The sequence below is a fragment of the Schistocerca americana genome, chromosome X (assembly GCF_021461395.2).
Source record: "Schistocerca americana isolate TAMUIC-IGC-003095 chromosome X, iqSchAmer2.1, whole genome shotgun sequence".
Lineage (NCBI taxonomy): Eukaryota > Metazoa > Arthropoda > Insecta > Orthoptera > Acrididae > Schistocerca > Schistocerca americana.
Genome location: NC_060130.1, coordinates 134,452,930 through 134,474,883, shown reverse-complemented (window position 1 = coordinate 134,474,883; position 21,954 = coordinate 134,452,930). Strand labels below are relative to the sequence as shown.

General features: G+C 40.5%; 1 protein-coding gene across 1 annotated transcript in view; it reads left to right on the top strand.

Moving 5' to 3' along the window:
- LOC124555172 (protein dispatched) overlaps window positions 1-21,954 on the top strand; it is a 196,480-nt gene that overhangs the window by 38,982 nt on the left and 135,544 nt on the right. The window contains exon 3 of the mRNA XM_047128998.1: window positions 19,674-19,835. Within this exon, the coding sequence (XP_046984954.1) occupies window positions 19,674-19,835 (162 nt within the window). The remainder of the gene's footprint in view (window positions 1-19,673; window positions 19,836-21,954) is intronic.

Here is a 21,954-nt window from a genome sequence, read left to right as displayed (position 1 = left end):
CAGGGCTGCCTGGCTGTCTGAATAGATATAGATGCTATGGTTGTTGTAGCACCTATGCATATTCTCCTCTACATATGCTCTGATTGCAGTAATTCCAGCTTGGAATACAGAGGCCAGTTTTCAGTTTTCCTAGAGAGATGATGCCCTCCAGTCTTGCCTGAACCCCATACACCCCTGGCCCCAACACCTTGGTCTATTTTCAACCCATCAGTGAACCAAATGATGCCGCCCCCCCCCCCCCCCCCCCCCCCCATATGGCGTTGAACTGTTTTTTGCCACTGCTCCCTGCTTCCATTTATTATATTGTAAGGCTTTTTGAAGCAGTTGGGAGTTATTATATAGTCAGCAGGCATTTCCCCAGCCATTCCTATATTTACCTCACTCACTATGTTAGTGTGTGATTCTGGATATCCGAATGAGACCCAGTTTTTGCCAGTTTTAAGTCTGTGTGTCCCAGCTGCCGACTCCATTTTAACCGAAAGGTGTAGTGGAGGCATGTCCAGCATGGCTTCCATCCCAGCGGTCAGTGTGCTTCTAATTCTGCCTGTAATGGCTAAGCAGGCCAATCTCTGCACCTTAGCAAGCTCCTTAGCTGCAACCCACTCTTCTACCTTCTTCCACCACACTATGGACCCATAGGAAAACCTAGGTCTGACCACTGTGGTGTATATCCAGCGCGTACCCCTGGGGCTTAGGCCCCAGTTTTTGCCACAAGCCCTTCTAGTACTCACTAGAGTACTTTTTGCCGTGGAGCAGATACTCTTAATGTGAGGGGTCCATGTTAACTTCTCAACTAAGGTTACCACTAGATATTTCACTATCCCCTTCACAGATAGAGTTTCATCGAAGAGCTATAGATTCCAACTTGAGTGTTGAATATGTCTCTTCGTAAATGGTACCACAACAGTCTTCTTAGGATTAACCCTCAGATCCCGTTTGATGCACCAATTTTGCACAATGTCCAAACTTCCTTGTGCCATATTTCTGTGTCAGTAAATTTGTCAAGTATGACTATGACAAGGTCATCTGCATATCCTTGGCAGAAGCATTGTCTGGAATTTAATTCCTCAATGAGTTCGTTCACCACTAGATTCCACAATAGAGGGGACAAAACTACTACTTGTGGGCAGCCTCTAGTGGTGTTAATTACCATCTTTTCATTCATCATGGTAACCTCTACTTTCCTTCCACTAAGCATGGCCCTGGTCCACCTGCATATAGTGGTCCCCAGGTCATGCGCCTCTGCCGCCCTTACCATTGGAAGTAAAGTGCTTTCTCCACCTTCCCAACAAGTTGGTGGAGAGCTGACCTGTATACATTAACCAGTTTTCCAATGTTTTGAGAATGGAGGAGGACAGACTCAACCTTCACTGCCCTCCAAGCATTGGGAATGATTCCTACTGCTAGGCTAACCCTGAATAGCCTGCGTAGGACTCTTATGAGCTTCTCTCCTGCCTGTTGCAGGAGAGCTGGAAAAATTCCATCTGGGCCATGTGACTTGAACGGTTGGAATGTTCCCACCGCTCATTGGATTTTATTAAAGTTCACACACTCCTTGGCCGATTCCCAGTCCTCTCTTAGAGTGCCTGAGAACCATTCTCTCCGGGATCACATTCTGGACTGTGTTGTGCGGCAGAGCTTATTGAGGAAAGTGAGTTTTGAGGAGCAGTTCCAGCATCTCATGTGCTGTCTTTGTATATTCCCCATCCTTCTTCCTCAACGTACCTCCTGGATTGATTGGTACTCTAGTGAGAATCTTGTGAAGTCTGGCCTGTGCAGCCATGCTCTCCACTTCCTCACAGAATGCCTTCCAGGATGCTTTCTTTGCTTGTCTGATTGCAAGATTGTAGTTGACAAGGGCCTCACGATATTTAGCCCATTGTCCTTTACGTCTCAGGATATTAAACAGTCTCCATACCTGTTTTCTTTGCATTTATAAGTTGTTATTCCACGAAGGCACACTCCTATTTGTGCACTTCTTGGTGATTGTGCAGTTGTCCTGGTATGAGGTCACTATGGCAGAGGTAACAGCCTCTGCTACTTCCTAAATTCTATGGGATTCCTTATCGAGGTTTTAATTTCCTGTAAGCCTAAATCAAGGTCCCTCCTATATGTCTCCCAGTCTGTTTTCCTGGGATTCCTATAGGCCATGGCCTGTCTGATTCCCATTTAATGTACATGTGGTGCGATGAGGATGGCTCGCAACACTACATGTCATTGTTTGACATAGCTGCCCATCATCATGGAACTAAAGGTTATGTCAATTACTTCTTCCCTTCTGCTATTCCTGAATGTAGGTTCATTGCCCCTATTCAGGACCTCTAAGTTGTTAGCTAAAAGGAATTCAAGAAGGTACTCATCTTGCTGCCCCACACTAGGTTGTGGGCATCGGTGTCGCATCCCACCAGCAGTTGGTCATCCTGCCGATGGCAAGTCTCTACCGGTCTCCTCACCTCCAAGGGAGGAGGAGAGCTGTCTTTGTAAGGAAGGTATGCTGAGGCCAAAATAATGTACCTCGTGATACCTTCCTCACATTGCTGCATTTTAATGGTCACTAAGTCCCTAGAGCAGAAATCCATCATTGGTATGAAAGAAATTCCATTTCTTACATAGATTCATGTTCTCGAGTTTCTTATATTTCTAGCATAAATCAGCTTACCTCCAGTGCCACCGAGGCCCAAAACACCCCCTTTATATAAATAGGGTTCTTGTGTCAGGGCCACGTCCACATCCTGCCTCCCCAGGCAGTGACACAGGGCAGCAGAGGCCCCTTTTCTGTGGTGCAGATTAATCTGCAGCACCTCCAGTCTCCATCTTGCTGCCATCCTGGAGGTCTTTGAGAACCCTGAAAACAATTTCAGGCCCTGCTCCTGTATCGCCTTCAGGGACTTCTTTCTGACCTCCACTACCAGGGTTCGTCCTTCTGGTGCAACCTTCTGGTTGATCACTTTCCAATCTTCTGTCGAGACTTTTGGGCTGTGGGCCCCTATTTTCCCGAACAGTGTCTCAGGAGAGGCTTCCTTAAGGATCTTTGGTACCCATATCAATATCTTTGTGGTCTTAAGAAGCTCCGCTGCCATCTTAACCAGCAGCTTCACATTTTCCGATGGGGATATCATGGGCACCTTGTCCTTGAGCCATTCCACTGTGTGCGCCCCCTCACAGACAAAAATGAGGGCACTACAATCTAGATAGACCCTCCTGAAGTTAGGTCCTGAGCCAGCATCCCCCCCCCCCTCCCTTATTTTTTCAAAGAGGGTCATCTGTACCAATTCCTCCTGCTGCGAGGTGATGGCCACCAGTGGATAGCCTTCCTGGATAACTGCCATCCTAAAACCTGAGACAGCTGTACTATGGGTCTGTTTCTCTATTTCTTGCCTAGGTTTTATCTGTACTCACTTATCCAGGGAGGACGGAGTCTGATTCCTACCTTATCTGCTTGCTACCTATCTTTGATGTAGTGGGGGGTCTGCTTATCCCCTTCAACCTGAGACAGTTTCTTCCTGGGGGTCTTAGGTTCAAGTCCCTTTAATTCCCACCACTTGTCTTTAGGAAGCCATTCTTTCCCTTCCTTTTTCCTCTGTTCCCTGAGTAGTTTCCTCCTCTGGGCTCCAGACAAGCTTTTGATCTTAATCTGGTCTAGCTTCTCGGTTACAGTTCCCACTTCTGGCTCAGGTCTAGACCCTGATTCAGTAGTGAGAGTGCCTGATGTTTGTATATCTGAGGTCTCAGTTTGCCCCTCAGTTTGTTTTTCTATGTTTTCTTTAATTGTGTCCATATTCATCCCATGAGATTTGGGGATCTACAAGGTCCACACCATGAATACCCCGTGCGGTGTAAGGCTACTTACTCAGGGAGGTAGCCCGATATCCCTGAGGCTCTATTTGCGACACATCTTCCCGTGTGCCACTCACCCCTCGACACAGATCGCATCACACCTTGGGTTGGGTCAGGGAATTGGTTAGGACTAGGAGTGGATAGGGAAGATGGGACATTGTGGGACACTCTTAGTCTGATTCATCGGCGGAGGCCTTTACGGCAGCAGGTCCTCTACCTTCGGCATAGCCCTCATCTTCACGCGGATATGCAAGCCTCTCCACCCGCATGGACAGTGCTTTGTCAAGGTGGTGTCCCCCGGAGAGGGGAAGAACACGATGTAGGAAGTCTAATTGAAACTGAGCTGTATGTGGACGAGCATTATCTTGCTGGAAATGTGCTCGTGGTAGACCATGTAGGAAAGATTCCACATGTGATTGAAGACGTCATCAACATAATTCTGGTCTGTTAAGGTTTCATGTATCACAATTAGAGGGGATTGGCTGTCATAGGCTAATGCCACCCCCCTTCCCTTCCCTGCCCCCAGACGATTATGCTGGCTGTGCAGGTGGTGTGACAAGTGACAGCTTAGGTGGAACTGTACTGTTCACCAGGCTGCCTCCATACCCATATGCAGTTATCATCCCACCCCAAAACGAGTTGGTACTCACCATTAAATACCATGATTTTACAGTCTGTGGCAGGTCATGTCTTTCTGGCTTGACACCACTGTAGACGGAGTCGCCAATGTCTGTTTTTTAATGGCAGTGCATGGCAAAGGTGCCTGGATTGTTGATTCGCATCTGCAAGGCATCTAGAGATGGTTTGTAGAACAACGGGCACCTGAACAACTTCTTGGTTCCTGGAGTAAGTCACTGTAGGATCCCTGATTGCTTGCTGTATGATCCTTCGATCCTCTTGCCTCGTTGTCTTCCTGGTCACTCCAGACCGGTACGTCCAGTGCTCCCAACATTATTTGATGGAAGACTCAGAATGATTGATCTGGTGAGCCACACTGTGTTGACCAGCCAGTGGTTTTCATGCTGAAGATAAGTCCCCTCTCAAAATGGCTTAACTGTGAGAAACGTCATATAACATGTACCTGGCATTCTGTGCTTGAGTCAGGGTGTGACCATCACATGTATGATGGTGCACTATGCACCATTTAAATTGGGTCCCCTGCCCAATTGCAGTGCCACTGCAGGATATGTGGGCATGCAAATTGGCATCAAACATGGATCATTTTGCATATCGGATATCACTGTACTTATTTGCAAAGTTTTGCATTTGTACCTTTCCACCCTCTGGGTACACTATTTTCAACATTTCTGAGTGTATATCTTATTGCTATTAATTGCTTACAGTTTGGACGCAAGTAGGAGATGTGAACTACAAGCATTGTTCAATAAGTAATGGCCCACATTTTTTAAAAAAAAAGCCATTAATATACATAGACAAATGTCCTTGTTGGTGCTTCACATTTGATGTTTGTTCTGTGTGCTGGTGAAGTTTCAAACTGTTCTGGCAGATGGCAGAGCCATTGCACAGTGTCAAAATGGAGTCGACGTACGACTCACAAGCAGTGTGCTGTTATTGAATTCTTTTGTGCAGAAAAAGAAGCTGTGGGTACATCCATAAACATTTGTGTGCAGTGTATGGCGATGCTGCAGTTGATAGGAGTACAGTTTGGCAATGGGTAAAGTAAGTTACAGCCTAAGGAGAGGCAGAAACAGAGCTCAGTGATCAGCCACGCTCGGACATCCTGTCACAGCCACTGCTCCAGACGTGCTGAATCATGCGGATGCCATTATTTGTGCCAACCATTGCATCACAACTCGACAATTGGCTCTACAGTTGTCGGTCAACATTGGAAGGGCGTGAAGGGCGTCTGCAATGACTGAGACTCAGATATTCAAAGAGGTGCTAATGGTGGGTACCACAAATGCTCACAGTGGACCACAAGAGTCAAAGAAAGGCCATTTCATCTGAATTGTTGGAGCTTAAAGATTCTTTATGGGTAACACACTTTGAAGATGACTAGACTGTCAATTATGCAGTGAAAACATGGCTACGCCTACGGGACAAGAGCTTCTGCCAACAGAGAATCCATGCTCTTCCACAACGTTGGCGTATGGCCATAGAACGTGATGGAGACTACATAGAAAAATAGGACATGGACAAGACATGTTGATGAATATTGTCACCAAATTCTGACTCTTAACAATAAATAAAAAAATGTGAGGCATTACTTATTGAACAACCCTCATATACAAATATGTCTTTTACACATTCCACACACATTCATCTTATTGCCATTAATGGGCAGAATTTATAGCACACACACATTTTACATTTTTTTCTATTGTTGTACACTCTAAGGCTGGAATAGTTTTTCCAGGTTTTTGGAATTCTTGACAGTCCTCAGTGATTTGTTCAGTCTTGGAAGATTGGTTTTTGGTGCAAAATGTTGCTTTATGGGTGATTTTCCAAGTTGTTCTGCAAATACTCTCCATCTGTTTGTGTTACAAATTGGATCTGCAAAGTCCAAAAAACACAATGTTTGTGTGCAGTAATGTCTAGAATGTTGTCAAAAACATTGGCCATCAGTTAGTCTTTTGTTTCTCCTGGCACATTGATCAAATACGATTTGGTTTTTGTTTGCATATATAAGTATGTGTTAGTTGACCTAATGTGTTAACAATATGTCTGGTTCTGTTGCAATCCGAGATAACTCCTGGCTTTTTGTCATCTCTATTGCTGATGTGGCCAACATGATGCTTCACATTCATAAGCATGACATTTGACCATAACGGTATCATTTGAAAAGTAAAATAAACTGTGAACTTCCCTGTTAGTTATTTGCTGTGGTGGTTCTGGCATGTTTCTCCATATAATTCCTAATACTGGCCCTTTCCTTTTTAGCAACTGCTGACCAAAATCGTAAGAAGTACAAAAGTTGCAAGTTATATTCTGATCTCGTAGTTCACTGGTGAGTTCACACCCAACTGTCATATCTAGATGTTTTTCCAGTACTGCTCTTGTTGCTTTGCCTGCAAAGTTTGTACTTTTAGGAATATGAAAATTTGCTATTCCAAAGTGTCCATATTTTTATCTCATATTATGCTGTTTTATGTAGAATATTCTGTCTGAAGGAACACATCCTCAAAACCCTACCAATTGTTCATCAGTGTTCGCATTTGCTCCAGGTTTGAATGATTTTATGATGACTTCTGTTCAGTTTTCCCAAATGCTATGAACTGCAGCAAGTTTTCCAGTATATTGCCTTTCTTCTTTAATTGTTTTCTTACCAAACTGTACAACATGTAAAACATCACAAAATGTATTTCAGTCAGTTTCCTTATCCTATGAACTTAGAAGACTTTCCATGTGATTTATGTAGGTCCGCAGCTCGTGGTCGTGCGGTAGCGTTCTCGCTTCCCGCGCCCGGGTTCCCGGGTTCGATTCCCGGCGGGGTCAGGGATTTTCTTTGCCTCGTGATGACTGGGTGTTGTGTGATGTCCTTAGGTTAGTTAGGTTTAAGTAGTTCTAAGTTCTAGGGGACTGATGACCATAGTGTTAAGTCCCATAGTGCTCAGAGCCATTTGAACCATTTTTTTGCTTTATGTACACCAGCAAGAAACAATCCCCAAAGATATGCTTGAAACAGAATACTGTCAGTATTCATCCACTGTTGGCAAAATTCAATTTTTATCATCTCAGTAATTTTGTTTTCATTGTTGTATAATAGATAACTTCAAGTGAACTTTTTATGCTAGTTGCTCTGGTGGCTGCATACATTATAGTTTCAGGTGCACTTCAGATGATGATGACTGCAGAAATATTTCTTTATTGCAGAAGCAGAATAGCTGCCATTCTATAGCATAATTTCTTGAAGGAATAGTTTGCATATAGCTGACAGAAGGTTGATGGTAGAAGTCATCATAACCCTCACTTTCAGAACCATTAACCACACAATCTTCACACTCAGAAACTAAGTCTTCATTTTCAGTAGCATTTATAACTGCTGCCCTCTCAGCATTGGTGAATTGTTTTATCATGGTGGGTATTCAGAAACTAAGGTACAATTCCGCAGCAGTTGTGCAACCCACAGAACACTCTGCTAATGGGTTTTCATAAGAGGCATTATGCAGAACAAATGTATTGTTGGCAGTACTTGCATTATTGCAGATAATTTTAAACTGAGGGCAACCACAGCTAAACTACTTATACATAGTTTACAGAACTTTCAAACAGTAAAATATAGATGTTAAAATGAATGACACTGATTAACATATAGCTGAATGAAAACTTGTTGACCCACTATAGCTGTATTTACAGTGAGGTGACAAAAGTTATTGGGTACCTTCCAATATTGTGTTGGACCTCCTTTTGTGTGGCGTAGTGCAGCAACTCAACATGGCATGGACTCAACAGGTCGTTGGAAGTCCCCTGAAATGTTGAGCCATGCTGCCTCTCTAGCCTTCCATAGTTGTGAAAGTGCTGCCAGTGCAGGATTTTGTGCACAAACTGACCTGTTGATTATGTCCCATAAATGTTCAGCTGGATTTGTGTTGGACAACATGGGTGGCCAAATTATTCGCCCGAGTTGTCCAAAACATTTTTCAAACCAATTGTGAACAATTCTGGTCCGGAGACATGGCACATTGTCATCCATAAAAATTCCATCATTGTTTGGGAACATGAAGTCCATCAATGGCCTCCAAGTAGCTGAACATAAACATTTCCAGCCAATGATTGGTTCAGTTGGATCAGAAGATACAATTCATTCCATGTAAACACAGCCCACGCCATTATGGAGCCAGCACCAGCTTGCACAGTGCCTTGTTGACAACTTGGGTCCATGGCTTCATGGTGTCTGTGCAACATTCAAACACCACCATCAGCTCTTACCACCTGAAACTGGAACTCATCTGACCAGGTCGTCTAGGGCCCAACTGATATGGTCACAAGCGCATGGGAGGCACTACAGGTGATGATGTACTGTTAGCAAAGGCATTCGTGTCAGTCATCTGCTGCCATAGCCCATTAACATCAAATTTTGCCACACCGTCCTAATGGATACATTTGTCGTACATCCCACATTGATTTCTGTCGTTATTTCATGCAGTGTAGGTTGTCTGTTAGCACTGGCAACCCTACGTAAACACTGCTGCTCTGAGTTGTTATGTGAAGGCCGTCAGCCACTGCATTGTCCACGGTGAGAGATAATGCATTAAATTTGAGATAATGCCTGAAATTTGGTATTCAAGGCACACTTTTGACACTGGATTATGAAATATTGAATTTCCAACAATTCCTGAAGTGGAATGTCCCATGCGTCGAGTTCCAACTGGCATTCTGCCTTCAGAATCTGTTAAATCCTGTCATGCAGCCATAATCACATTGCAAGCTTTTTAGATGAATCACCTGAGTACAAACAATAGCTCTGCCATTGCACAGCCCTTTTAAACCTTGCATGCCTTACTGCCATAATCAGTATAACTGCAGGACTACTGTCACCTCAGTGTATTGTAGTTCTTGTAGACTTGCACAACATTTTTAGTTGCATCTTCTGGTGCATCTCTATATAAAAATTGCCAATACTATTATCACAGTGAAAAAGTAATTACATTGTCAGAATAAATTATTTGTGGATTGAATAATTTAAAAACCATATGAAATTGGAATTGTATTAATCAGAGTACCAATCTGCTCAGTGTTAAATGTAAAGTGCTTGCATTATGAGCTGACAAGGTACTAGTATTGCATAATGATTTTGAATATATACTGATGTGTTGTGGACTTACTGGAGTGCCAAAGAAACTGGTATAGGCATGCGTATTCAAATACAGAGATATGTAAACAGGCAGAATACGGCGCTGCAGTTGGCAACACCTATATGAGACAACAAGTCTGGCACAGTTGTTGGATCGGTTAATGCTTCTACACTGGCAGGTCATCAAGATTTAAGTGAGTGTGAATGTGTTGTTATAGTTAGTGCACAGCATCGCCGAGATAGCGATGAAGTGCGAATTTTCCCATATGATGACCATTCTGTGAGCGTACCGTGAATATCAGGAATCTGGTAAAACATCAAATCTCTGATGTCGCTGTGGCCGGAAAAAGATCCTGCAAGAGTGGGGCCAACGTGACATAAGTGCAACCCTTCCGCAAATTTCTGCAGATTTCAATGCTGGGCCATTAACAAGTGTCAGCGTGCGAATCATTCAACGAGAGATCATTAATATGGGCTTTCGGAGCCGAAGACCCACTCTTGTACCCTTGATGACTGGACGACACAAAGCTTTATGCCTCGCCTGGACCCATCAACATCGACGTTGGACTATTGATGACTGGAAACATATTGCCTAGCCAGACAAGTCTCGTTTCAAATTGTATCGAGCGGATGGACGTGCACTGGTATGGAGACAACCTGATGCATCTATGGACCCTGCATGTCAGCAGGGGACTGTTCAAGCTGGTGGGGGCTCTGTAATGGTGTGGAGCATGTGCAATTGGAGTGATATGGGACCCCTGATACGTCTGGATACAACACTGACAGGTGACACGTACGTAAGCATCCTGTCTGATCACCTGCATCCATTCATGTCCCCTGTGCATTCCGATGGACTTGGGCAATTCCAGCAGCACAATGCAACACTCCACATGTCCAGAATTGCTACAGATTGGCTCCAGGAACACACTTCTGAGTTTAAACACGTTTGCTGGCAATCAAACTCCCTCTCCGCCCCATCTTACCCTTATGGATTTATGGACTGCTCAGCAGGATTCATGGTGTGAATTCCCTCCAGCACTACTTCAGACATTAGTTGAGTCCATTCACATCACATTGTGGCACTTTTGCGTGCTCATGGAGGCCCTACACGATATTAGGCAGGTGTACCAGTTTCTTTGGCTCTTCGGTGTATATTGCTGTTACATTTAGCTATTGAAGTTTGTGATTGAGGAGATGTAATGGTGATGCCAACCCACAATATCCACAGAAATTGCAAAAATTAAAACTTATGTGACCACCTTTGATGTGTGTCGTATGGCAGGAATCCGTACAAAAGTGATAACTTACTTAGAGGTACAGACAGACGACTTAGTCACCCAAAAATTAGTTAAACTAATCTTAAAACCAATACCATTGAATATTAAATGTGCAGATACCCTGTGCAAACAAGAATATTACTGTTGCAACTTGTATATGTTTCATCCAGAGAACGTGAGTGGCCCTGTAGTAAAACTTCTATTATAAGGTGGTAACTATAACAGACAATGTTAGATCTACTATAACGGCAACATTAGATCAGGATCAATATTGTAACAAGCATAAACATTCAGAACTGAACTTACTGACTGTGGGTGCTGTAGTGAGAACCCTATACACCTCCTGAATTGATGAAAATGGTTGTGACAGCTGTCTCATAATATCAATATGCAGACCACATAAAACTAGCGGCCTGTATGTGGGTGTAGCATCGGTGTAATTTCATTGTAAATAACATACTAATAGCTCATGGCCAACATTACTTTTCGGTGATTTAGTTGTCAGCTACAGCATACATTTAATTGTGCTGATTATACTGGATTTAGTTTACGTTGTAATGGCCCTCCCTTGGCCACTAGAAAAATTATTAAATATTCCTGATAAGAGCAAGAAGAACAAACAGATAAGCAGCCTCAAAACTTTCTGCTGCAAAATTAATTATTACCACTGTTTCCTACTCTTACAAGGTCCTCTTTTCTTCATAGTATTAAATGATTGAAATAAATATATGCTTTTCATTCAAAATAAAATATTTAGTGCTGTGGATCTTAATTACTGTCTTCTTGGCTGAAAAAGAGTGAATTATTAATTTTTCAGTAATGTGTGGTGTCTCCAGAGTGCAGTTGAGCACACTCAAGGTTAAAGTTTTTCTTAGCAGCCAACGTAAGAAACAGCTTTTCAAGGTCTGCATCATAATGTAGCTCTGAAAAATTCTTGACACTCGTATTGAAGAGCAAGTCAGATGGATATGATTCTGAACAGCTATGATAGTCTGTGTCGGTAGGGCAAGTTCCACAAATTTTCGACTTTCACAAAAGAGAATTTGTTCATTCCAAAATACTGTCAGGGATCACACAGTACTACCTAGCATTCAAAATCCTGTCTTCAGCTTGGTTGCACTTTTTATCGTAATTACTAGGAGAGGAAAGATGAGCATAATATTCACTTCAAAATTGAGAAAAATCTTACCTTTCAAGATAACAATTATTATTTCATAAAACGTTCTTCTCAGTGTTCAACTATTAAGAGATTTATCTTCTTACAAGAGTGTATACTGACAAAAATTAATATTTTCTTATATCTCGCAGCATTGGCGGCTGATGTTTCCTTTTTAACAATAGAATCCTTTTAAAATACGTGCTTCTCTAGTCAAGTCCATGGAACACTAACAAGCCAGCGATATTATTTACAATGCTGTGCTCTCACGGGCGAAAGCGATAATTTAGCTTATGAAGTGACACTATAATGTGAAAGGGGAGGCCGTGACGTTGGGATCACGGATTTACTTCAGATTCTGTGCACCTTTAGTAGGCCATTAAAACAACATAATGTGCAAGCAGCAGTAAGGTGCACTACTTGGGCAATTCTGAGATCACAAGAGAAGTTATACGCATCTGTTATGTAACTGATGTATCTGTGCATAGGTGTCAGACTTCAGAGTTCGTGGTGGTTCAGTGGTGAGCATATGAGCTTTGTAAGGTGGAACGTGTTTGAGGTGATGCTTCGTCTCCCACTTAAACCTTCATTTTAGTAGTACAAGTGTAAATTCTGTGATATTCCAAAAAATTTGCACCTACTTTATTTGTTCTTGCTACATTAGCAATGTCTCACCCATATGCTGATTAACTGCCAAATGGGGTCTGCCTCTATATCTGCAGCTCAAAGTGTTGAGGTGCAAAGTAGTTCTGGGTACCTTCCCAGATTGCATGTATAATGGATTTCGCAAATCACGACAGCCATACATTTTCAGGAAAATTGTATGCATTTCGTTATTTACTTGTTGATAGTTATAAACATGTTCTAATAATTAATTTTAATTAAAAAACAAGTAGTCAAATAACATGAAATTCACTAAAACTTCATACAAATAGAAGTGGTTTTTTAAATTATATAACCTTTCAAATGTCATATAAATTAAATAATATGACCCGTGATGAAAAAATATAGATTAAAAATTAAGTTTGAGCAGGAGTTGAACCATTGCCTCATATACGTTTGACTTACGAAGCTTGTACACTAATCAACTGATCACCACAGACTCTCAGAACATGCACATAAAAACAGATTCATCCGTTACATAATGGATGCGTAAAACTTCTGTTGTGATTTTCTCGGAATTACCAGAGTGCTGCACCTTACTACTTGCATATTATGTTGGTTTAAGGGCCTGCTAAAGGGATACAAAGTTTGAAGTGAATCTGTGATCCCAACGTCATAGGCTCCCCTTGTTAGTTAATTAATTGATGATGTAATACGAGAAACTGAGTTTAACAGTTCGTGTTGTCACCGTAACTCTTCGGCATGATGCACATAGAGACCTCCCAGACTGCTGGTCGGTCTACTCAGTTCTCATGGGTGGTACATGACACTGTGCCAACATAACGGGCCCCTAGTTTGAAATCTTCTACCTATTGATGTTACAGGAGAGCCATTACAACTGTTTCCATCAATTAAGGAGGTGTAACAGGTTTTCAACACAGCAACGACAGCCCGTAAGTTCAGTTCTGTACGTTTATGCTGGTTGCGATGTTAGTCCTGATCCAAATCACAGATAGCACATTATCTATTATAGTTAGCACTTTCTAGTAGAAGTTATATTATAGGACCACTCCTATTATCTGGCTAAAACATTTACAATTTACTACTGCAATGCTCTTGAGTGCAGAGGACATCTGCTCATTTGATATTCAATGGTATTGGTTTTAAGATTAGTTCAACTAATTTACAAATGAATAAGCTGTGTGTTTGTCCTCAACATAGTTAATTTTATCACTTTTGTAGGGATTCCTGCCAGTACAACACACACCAAAGGTGAAATCAAACAATGGAAAATCCAGGATGGAATGTAACAATATTATGAAAAGGATGGTTGCTACTTGCCATGTAGCGGAGATGCTGAGTCACAGATAGGCTCAACAAAAAGACTGTTGGAAAGTGAGCTTTCTGCCAACAATTAAATCATCAAAAACAGACCAAGCGTGCGCGTGCCCACACACACACACACACACACACACACACACACACACACACGCAAATCTAGCTCACACACATGACCACAGTCTTTAGCAGCTGAAGCCAGCATCTGGCAATTAAATATGTTGCAAAACTGGTACTGTGAGTCTACAAGGATTCCAATTCAGCTATATGTTCAATCAGTTTTATTTATTTTAATATCTATATTTTACTGCTTGAAAGTTCTATAAACTATGTACTTGCATTATTTTATGAAATTAGAACCTTGACAAACACAAGTAAATGGTAGTAAATTCTTCAAAATAAAATAAAGCCAGACCAGAAAGTAAAAATGAAATTACAATGAAATCTAGACCTTTAACTGCTTACAGGTGTTGATAAATATCAACGGGGACAGTTGAAAATGTGTGCCCCAACCGGGACTCGAACCCGGGGTCTCCTGCTTACATGGCAGACGCTCTATATGTCTCAGCCACCTAGGACACAGAGAATAGTGCGACTGCGGGGACTTCTCTCTGGCACACTCCCCGTGAGACCCACATTCCCAATTTACTGTCCACACGCTACATTTGTAGTGCCGCTGCCCACTATGCTCATGACTCATGGCAGTCAATCTGCCGATATTTGCAAAAGTTCTGGCAACCAAAGGATAATTGTGAACTGGAATCTTCGAAGTTCGTCAAACAATTCAAAATTGTGAATATGTATGTCCCTAAGGGTCCAACGGTGGCTCCCAACTGGCAGTGTAATCTCGTAGCTATCCAGATGAAGATTTTCAGCGTTGGATTCGTCACGTGTGCTTGAACCAGGGTGAAGATGGTTTGGAAGATGTCGGCCAGGGTCTCCATCAGAGGTCTGCAAGCAACATATCAGCCAAATCAGCATCGTCTTCCTCTGAATCCGATACACTGCTTAACGAGCCACCACAACGTACACTTCTGAACAATGGACTATTTGCACAAAACATGCACCAATGACTATATTGTTTAATATGTGGCGGACAAGTTACACCATATGAAAATGATGGTGTCTTGGTTACCATATTAATTTTCATTCCAATAAGAAGTGGTTGCAGTAGCGCGTTTTGCCATGAATCGGATAATTTGTATAAACAGTTCTCACAAATAGTATATACGAAATGCTTGTAAGTAACTTCGTAAAAAAATACTTTAATTTTGAATCTACTTTGCCAGAATGTACTAATGTCAAAATAAGACATTGTAAGCAAACCAAGTGTTTCCCATGGAACTGGAATTCCCGCTCTTATTTTTGCACAAGCTTCTACTGCATCATTTATGATTTCACAAATCATGGGAACATTCTCACTTTTATTAAATATATAACATTCTGGCAACCTATACGAATTTAACATGAAATTAAATTTTGAAACACGAAATTCCAATAGAATATCTTCCCGTATAGTTTGTGGTAACTCCAATTGACAAACATCTAAGGCATTTTGGAGTCTTCCACAAACAGCAATTCGTGCAAGTTTGTACAAATTGTAATAGAAGTGTACTTACTATTTCCGGCAGCTCGTTAGCGACAATAGAAGTTTTCGGAGTCGGTTCAGAGGACATGATGTGCTGTGCTCCAAATCATCCTCCTTATATACTAAAATTCGGGTACAGCCGGTTAAAACAAATCCTGTTATCAACACGTGTCGGACAACCTTTTGCTGGCGTGGGTGCTTGCTCAGATAATTGTCCTAAAAGGACAAATTATCTCAGCGGGACAGTGACGTCGCCATCGCGACCTTGGGACCCCGGGGGCCCCATTTTTTTATCAATTGCTGACCCTCATGAATCGAAACAAAACATGACTGCATTGCGTCGTTTCATGATTCGAGGCAATGTGAGCGCATCTGCACTGAAGAAGATCATTGGCTGGTAAGCCTTATCTATATGAATATGGTATCTGTTCTTTCGGGCATGTCCAAAAGAACAGATACCATCTTCATATATTCATACAAAGTAAAAAGTTTTCTTTTTGAATCATATTGATTTGAACACAACATATGTAACAATTACCATTTGGGGCAAAACTGTCTTGACACTCAAAAATATTTTTGAGTTCCAAACAGCTGTCACAATAATAGACGGATGTTATGCAAAACTTAAGGGTGAAAGTAACTTTCACATGATGTGTCACTGCCAAGTAGCATAGCTCAAATGAAACTTGAACCACCCATAGAAAGAAGTGCTGCTCAATAGTACAGAAGGTAACTGAAAGAAATATGCAATGAGACAAACAGAAATAACACTTTCATTCGAAGACAATAATTATACCGAAGTCACCATTAATTCAGTTGGCCCCCTTGATATTAAAAAAGGCGGGACATGATTCTTAATGGGGTGTGTGATCACCACGGACAGCAATGTGCTTCATGGTGGCCAAGAGATTGGTAAGGTGTTCTTGTGGTAAGATGTTTCGTTTCGTTTCTCCACCGGCATGGTTGACACCACCTGGATGACTGTTAGTGTATGTGGACATGCTGCAGTATGTCTCCCCAGTGTATCCCACGTGTACTTGTTGAAATTTAAGTTGGAGGGGGGGGGGGGGGGAGGGAGGAGACAGTCAAGCCAGTACATTTGCTGAATATCGTCATCTTCCAAGAGTTTCTCCACCTGCAGTATTTGAATATCATCATCTTCCAAGAGTTTTTCCACCTGCAGTATTTGATGTGGTTGGGCATTGTCATCTGTAAAAATGAAGGTGGGACAGAATGCACCCCTGAAGATATGTGTATGGAGAAGGAGTACAGTGTCACAGTAATGTTGACTAGTGAATACTCTGTTTTCAAGGATTTGGAGGTCTGTACATTCACACAACATTATGCCTCCCCACACCATAACACCAGGAGCACCAAAACAATCATGTTTGACAGTGTTCCTGGGTGCATTATGTGTTGCCACCTTTTGTCATATGAAAGTACGTATTGCACCCAGGAACATTATCAGACGTAATCGTTTTGGTGGTTCAGGTGTTACAGTGTGGGGCAGCATATGTTGCTTTAGCGTACTGACCTCCAAATCTTTTGATTATGGTACACTCACTGGTTAACGTTATTGAGACACACTAATCCTTCCCCATGTGTGTCTTTCCAGTGGTGCATTCAGTCATGACTTAATTTTTGTGGATGAGAGTACATGACCACATCAAACTGCAAAGGTGAAGCAGCTCTTGGAATGAGAGGATATTTGGCAAATGGACAGGCCTCCCAATACCCCTGACTTAAACCCCATCAAGCACGTGCAGGATGCATTAGGAAGATGTATTTAACCATGTCCACACACACCAACTGCTGGATGGTTCCAGCAAGTGTCAACCACGCTGGTGGATGAATGGAGTGCCATACCACAAGAATTCCTTATCAACCTTGTTAGTCAGCATGGGTACACATTCCAGAGCATGTTTTGCTGTCTGTGGTGATCACACACACTATTAAGAACCCTGTCCAACCTTTTGTAATGTTCAGGGACCATCATAAATGATGGTGGATTCATTGTACTTATTCTCTTTGAATAGAAGTGTCATTTCTGCATATCTCATTGTGTATTTCTTTTATTTACCTTCTGTACCATACCGTAACAGTTCTTTCTGCGTGTGGTTGAAGTTACACTGAGCTGTGTTACCTGGCAGTGACACATCATGCCACAGTTACTTTCATTCTTAAGTTTTGTATACCAGTGTAAATGAGTTTTACAAACATATCTAAAGATGATGATAAAAGAAAAAAAGGTTGGCTGTTTTCTTATTTTCTGGGGGGGGGCAGTAAATTCAGATTTTTCAAATTTTCCGTTTTTTGTGCATTATCTGTTGTTTTCAGTTACTTGTACCATTTTCTTGAGCCTTCTTAAGAAGTAGTTTTCATTAATTTTAATGTTTGTATCACTGTTTTTTGCACACAAATTTGCATTCTTGGTTCATTTCACGAATAGTGTGTTCATGTAGAATGGCTTACTTTATGAATGCTTTGTGCTCTGTCATTATGATAGCTGATAGATTTGTAGTCACATGTATAAGATATCTTATGCTGGTTACAAGTGTATAAAATGCATTTTGCTTTAGAAGTCTAATATTGATGATAACAGTGTATGTGGCCTATTTTAAAATTAGTTTTTTAGTTTTTATTTGTCATGTGCGCTGGATGAGATCTGTTTGGCCGATAAGGAACTACTGTCACATACAATTCTCGAATGAAATTTTCACTCTGCAGTGGAGTGTGCGCTGATATGAAACTTTAAAACTGTGTGCTATACCGAAACTTGAACTCGGGACCTTTGCCTTTCCCGGGCAAGTGCCCTACCATCTGAGCTACCCAAGTGTGACTCACCACCCGTCCTCACAACTTCAATTCCACCAGTCCTGAGTTCGAGTCTCGGTCTGGTACACAGTTTTAATCTGCCAGTAAGTTTCATATACAATTCTGTTCTGAACTATGTAAAATGGTATTGAAATTTATATATGGCTTTTTAAACATGTTATGTCAAGGGATGTAGGTCTTTGTTTAACAAAAGAATCCAGAAATAATATGTAAGTTCTATGTGCATGAAAGAAGTCAAAAAGCTGTAGAGGTGACCTGATTATTAGACAGGAATAAAGGAAAATAGCAGGGACACGAAACTGCCATGGGTTTTTTCTCATACATGGCAAAAACCTGTATCAAATCTGAGTGCTTACTGGAAAGAAAATTAATTGTTGTTATGTTGTAGGCAGCAGGACTGCTGGTATGGTGGTGGATACAGAAATGTTATTTGTTTTGTTGAATCCTGTTATGAAATATGTTCATGCACTTCTAAACAGTGTGAAATTGCACAGATGAGTAACAAACTGTTCATATTTGATAGATCCATGAAATAAAAATGACGTCTTTTTCGTGAAATTAACTGGCTTTTAACACCAAAATTATTGTGTGCCCTTTATGCTCGGATTTTTGCTTTTCACATTGCAAGCTATTTTTTAAAAATTAGATTCCTGTATGAGATACACCGTGGAAGAAAAAGTGAAACACTGCCACACGTGAGAAATCTTAACAAAAGCTGTAATGCCTAGGTACTTTAATCACTTGGTATTCAGAGTAATAAACAATTAAAACCAGCTGGACACTTTCTTTTATTGTTATATTTGCACAGGACTGATAGGTGCTTCAGAGTAAGACTTAAAAGCCTAAGTCTACATCCTGTGCTCATTGTGAAATGTTTATTCTGTAGTTATAAATTTTGTTTTTCCCCCATTTGAACTGTACTGTACAGTTTTTGTGTGAGCCATGGAAACAATCACATTGATAAAATTCATTGCACGGAAAATTTGCAGATTATGTTTTGTGTTCTATTACAAAATTCTTGTTCTCATTATTGAAGTAATGTTTTGATTTGGGTGAAGATAAAGTATGAAAGTAGATGCTGATGACCAAATATAACTACACATAACAAAAGTGAAGGATCTTTTTGAATGAAAGATTTATTGGGTATTATGCAGTTTTTGAGATTCATATTTCTGTACTGAAAATAATTTAAAAAATTTAGTGTTGAGGTATTGGACAATAATGGTTATTTTTATGTAAATATTTTGAAGTCATAATTTTCAGATTGTTGCATAATTCTTTTAGGGATTTCAGTCAAGGGGGACAGTTTTATCCCAGAGAATAACAGCATGGATTAATCTGAAAGATGCAACAAGACCATCTGGACCACTCTCAGTAAATCCAAAAGGTGACATTGTTGACTTAAGAGAAATATCAAAGATAAGGAGACATCGGCAGCATCATAAGGTAAATGACAGTAATTTAAAATTGCATTGTATTTGTATAACTCAGAAGAGTGATCTTTTATCTATGTATGTTGCAAATACAAATCTATAGATATTAAGCCACTTTACCTTGCTAAGATGTAAGACACAGTTTACTGTATGAATATATTAAATGAAACAACAGATTTGTTGTTGATTTGTATGTCAAAATAGAGATAGCAAAAGACTAGTGGGACAGTGACTCTTGACACAGCTGTTAATGTTTTGTAATATAATTATTTATACAGCCATTCATAGTAGCCCATTTTATGTGGGATATTAGTTCACAGATCTCCATGATACAAAGAATTACAAAGTGTGATGCTTGGAGCTACAAAGATGTTTGTAACTGTTGCACCAACATTGATTACAGGAGTAAAATAGTTTTAATTTTGAAACACAGCACTGAAAAAATTCATAAACATTCCTTTCACACGAGATTGTGATTATTATTTTTTTTATTTTTATTTATTTATTTATTTATTTTTTGTAGGAAATTGTATTTGTTTTGGATTACAGTCTCATTGAATTTTTAAATGACTTAATATTCACCATTGACTGTGGTATTTATTACAATTTACACAACTGTAATTTTGACTTGAGGTCATTGTTATGTTGTTAAAGCTGCAATCGATATGAGGGGTGTCAAAAAAGAACAGACTTTGCTTATAACATCTTTATTGCTCATTAACTACATTTTAAGCAATGTCCCCTTCAAAGTAGACCCTTCCATCGGCAATATACCATTCCCAATATTTTTTCCATTTTTGGAAAGCCTTCTGGAATTCACTTTCTGGGATGCTGCACAGTTCTCTTGTTGTATTGTGCTGAGCTCCTCAGTGGTTTTGATATGGCATTTTTTCAACACTGTTTTAAGTTTTGGATACAGGAAAAGGTCTGCGGGGGATAAGTCACTGATATGACAAACAGCTGGTGCATTTTCAGACACAGCAAAACAAGGCTAACAGCAGTTTATTGTCTAAACTTACCATAAGGTATGTTCAGTAGTTGTATTGCATTTCCTATGCTGGGTGAAACGCTATTTCAAAATTTTTGTCTTTGTTTGACTAAATCTTGTAAACATCAAAATTAGACATTCCACTGTCAGAAAATGTTTTTCACAGTACATCCATGAAAAATCTAGATTCAGAATTTAAAAACTTCTTCACATTCGGGAAAACACCAATAAAATGTCAACATTAATAAAATTAATAAAAAGACTGTGAACCTCTATGGCTCAAGTCAGCATTCATCACATACATCATCTGTGTGAAGCTTAAAATACACCATTTTGTTATGAAAACATATGAAACAAGCAGATAAAGACAGCATCTTAATTAACTTTATCAGTAGGTAATGGCTGGAATTAAATGTCTTGAAGCTAGAGCTGCCCATGTCAGTAACATGCAGCATTTTGGTTAAAAACAGAGTGGAAACCAGCTTCAACATATTTGCATCATTCCCAAGGACTATATTTAAGATAGAATGTAAGCATCTTGACATAAAACCTTTGATAGCATATACAAATATACTCTTAGATGCTAAGCTTAAGGCAATGGGAAAAACGAGGACTGTCATACGTTATTAACTGTGGTAAAAACACACATATCCATAAACCTGAGAATAAATCAAAATACTATATACTTGTGAAGGTACATACAATATCGTGGCATAGGTACAAAAGCATTCTGGACTTTTTATATAAATTGTTTATTGGATTACTGAAGGATGATTGGAAAAGAGCACAGATAGTCCCAGTCTTCAAGAAGGGTCGTCGAGCAGATGCGCAAAACTATAGACCTATATCTCTGACGTCGATCTCTTGTAGAATTTTAGAACATGTTTTTTGCTCGCGTATCATGTCATTTCTGGAAACCCAGAATCTACTATGTAGGAATCAACATGGATTCCGGAAACAGCGATCGTGTGAGACCCAACTCGCTTTATTTGTTCATGAGACCCAGAAAATATTAGATACAGGCTCCCGGGTAGATGCTATTTTTCTTGACTTCCGGAAGGCGTTCGATACAGTTCCGCACTGTCGCCTGATAAACAAAGTAAGAGCCTACGGAATATCAGACCAGCTGTGTGGCTGGATTGAA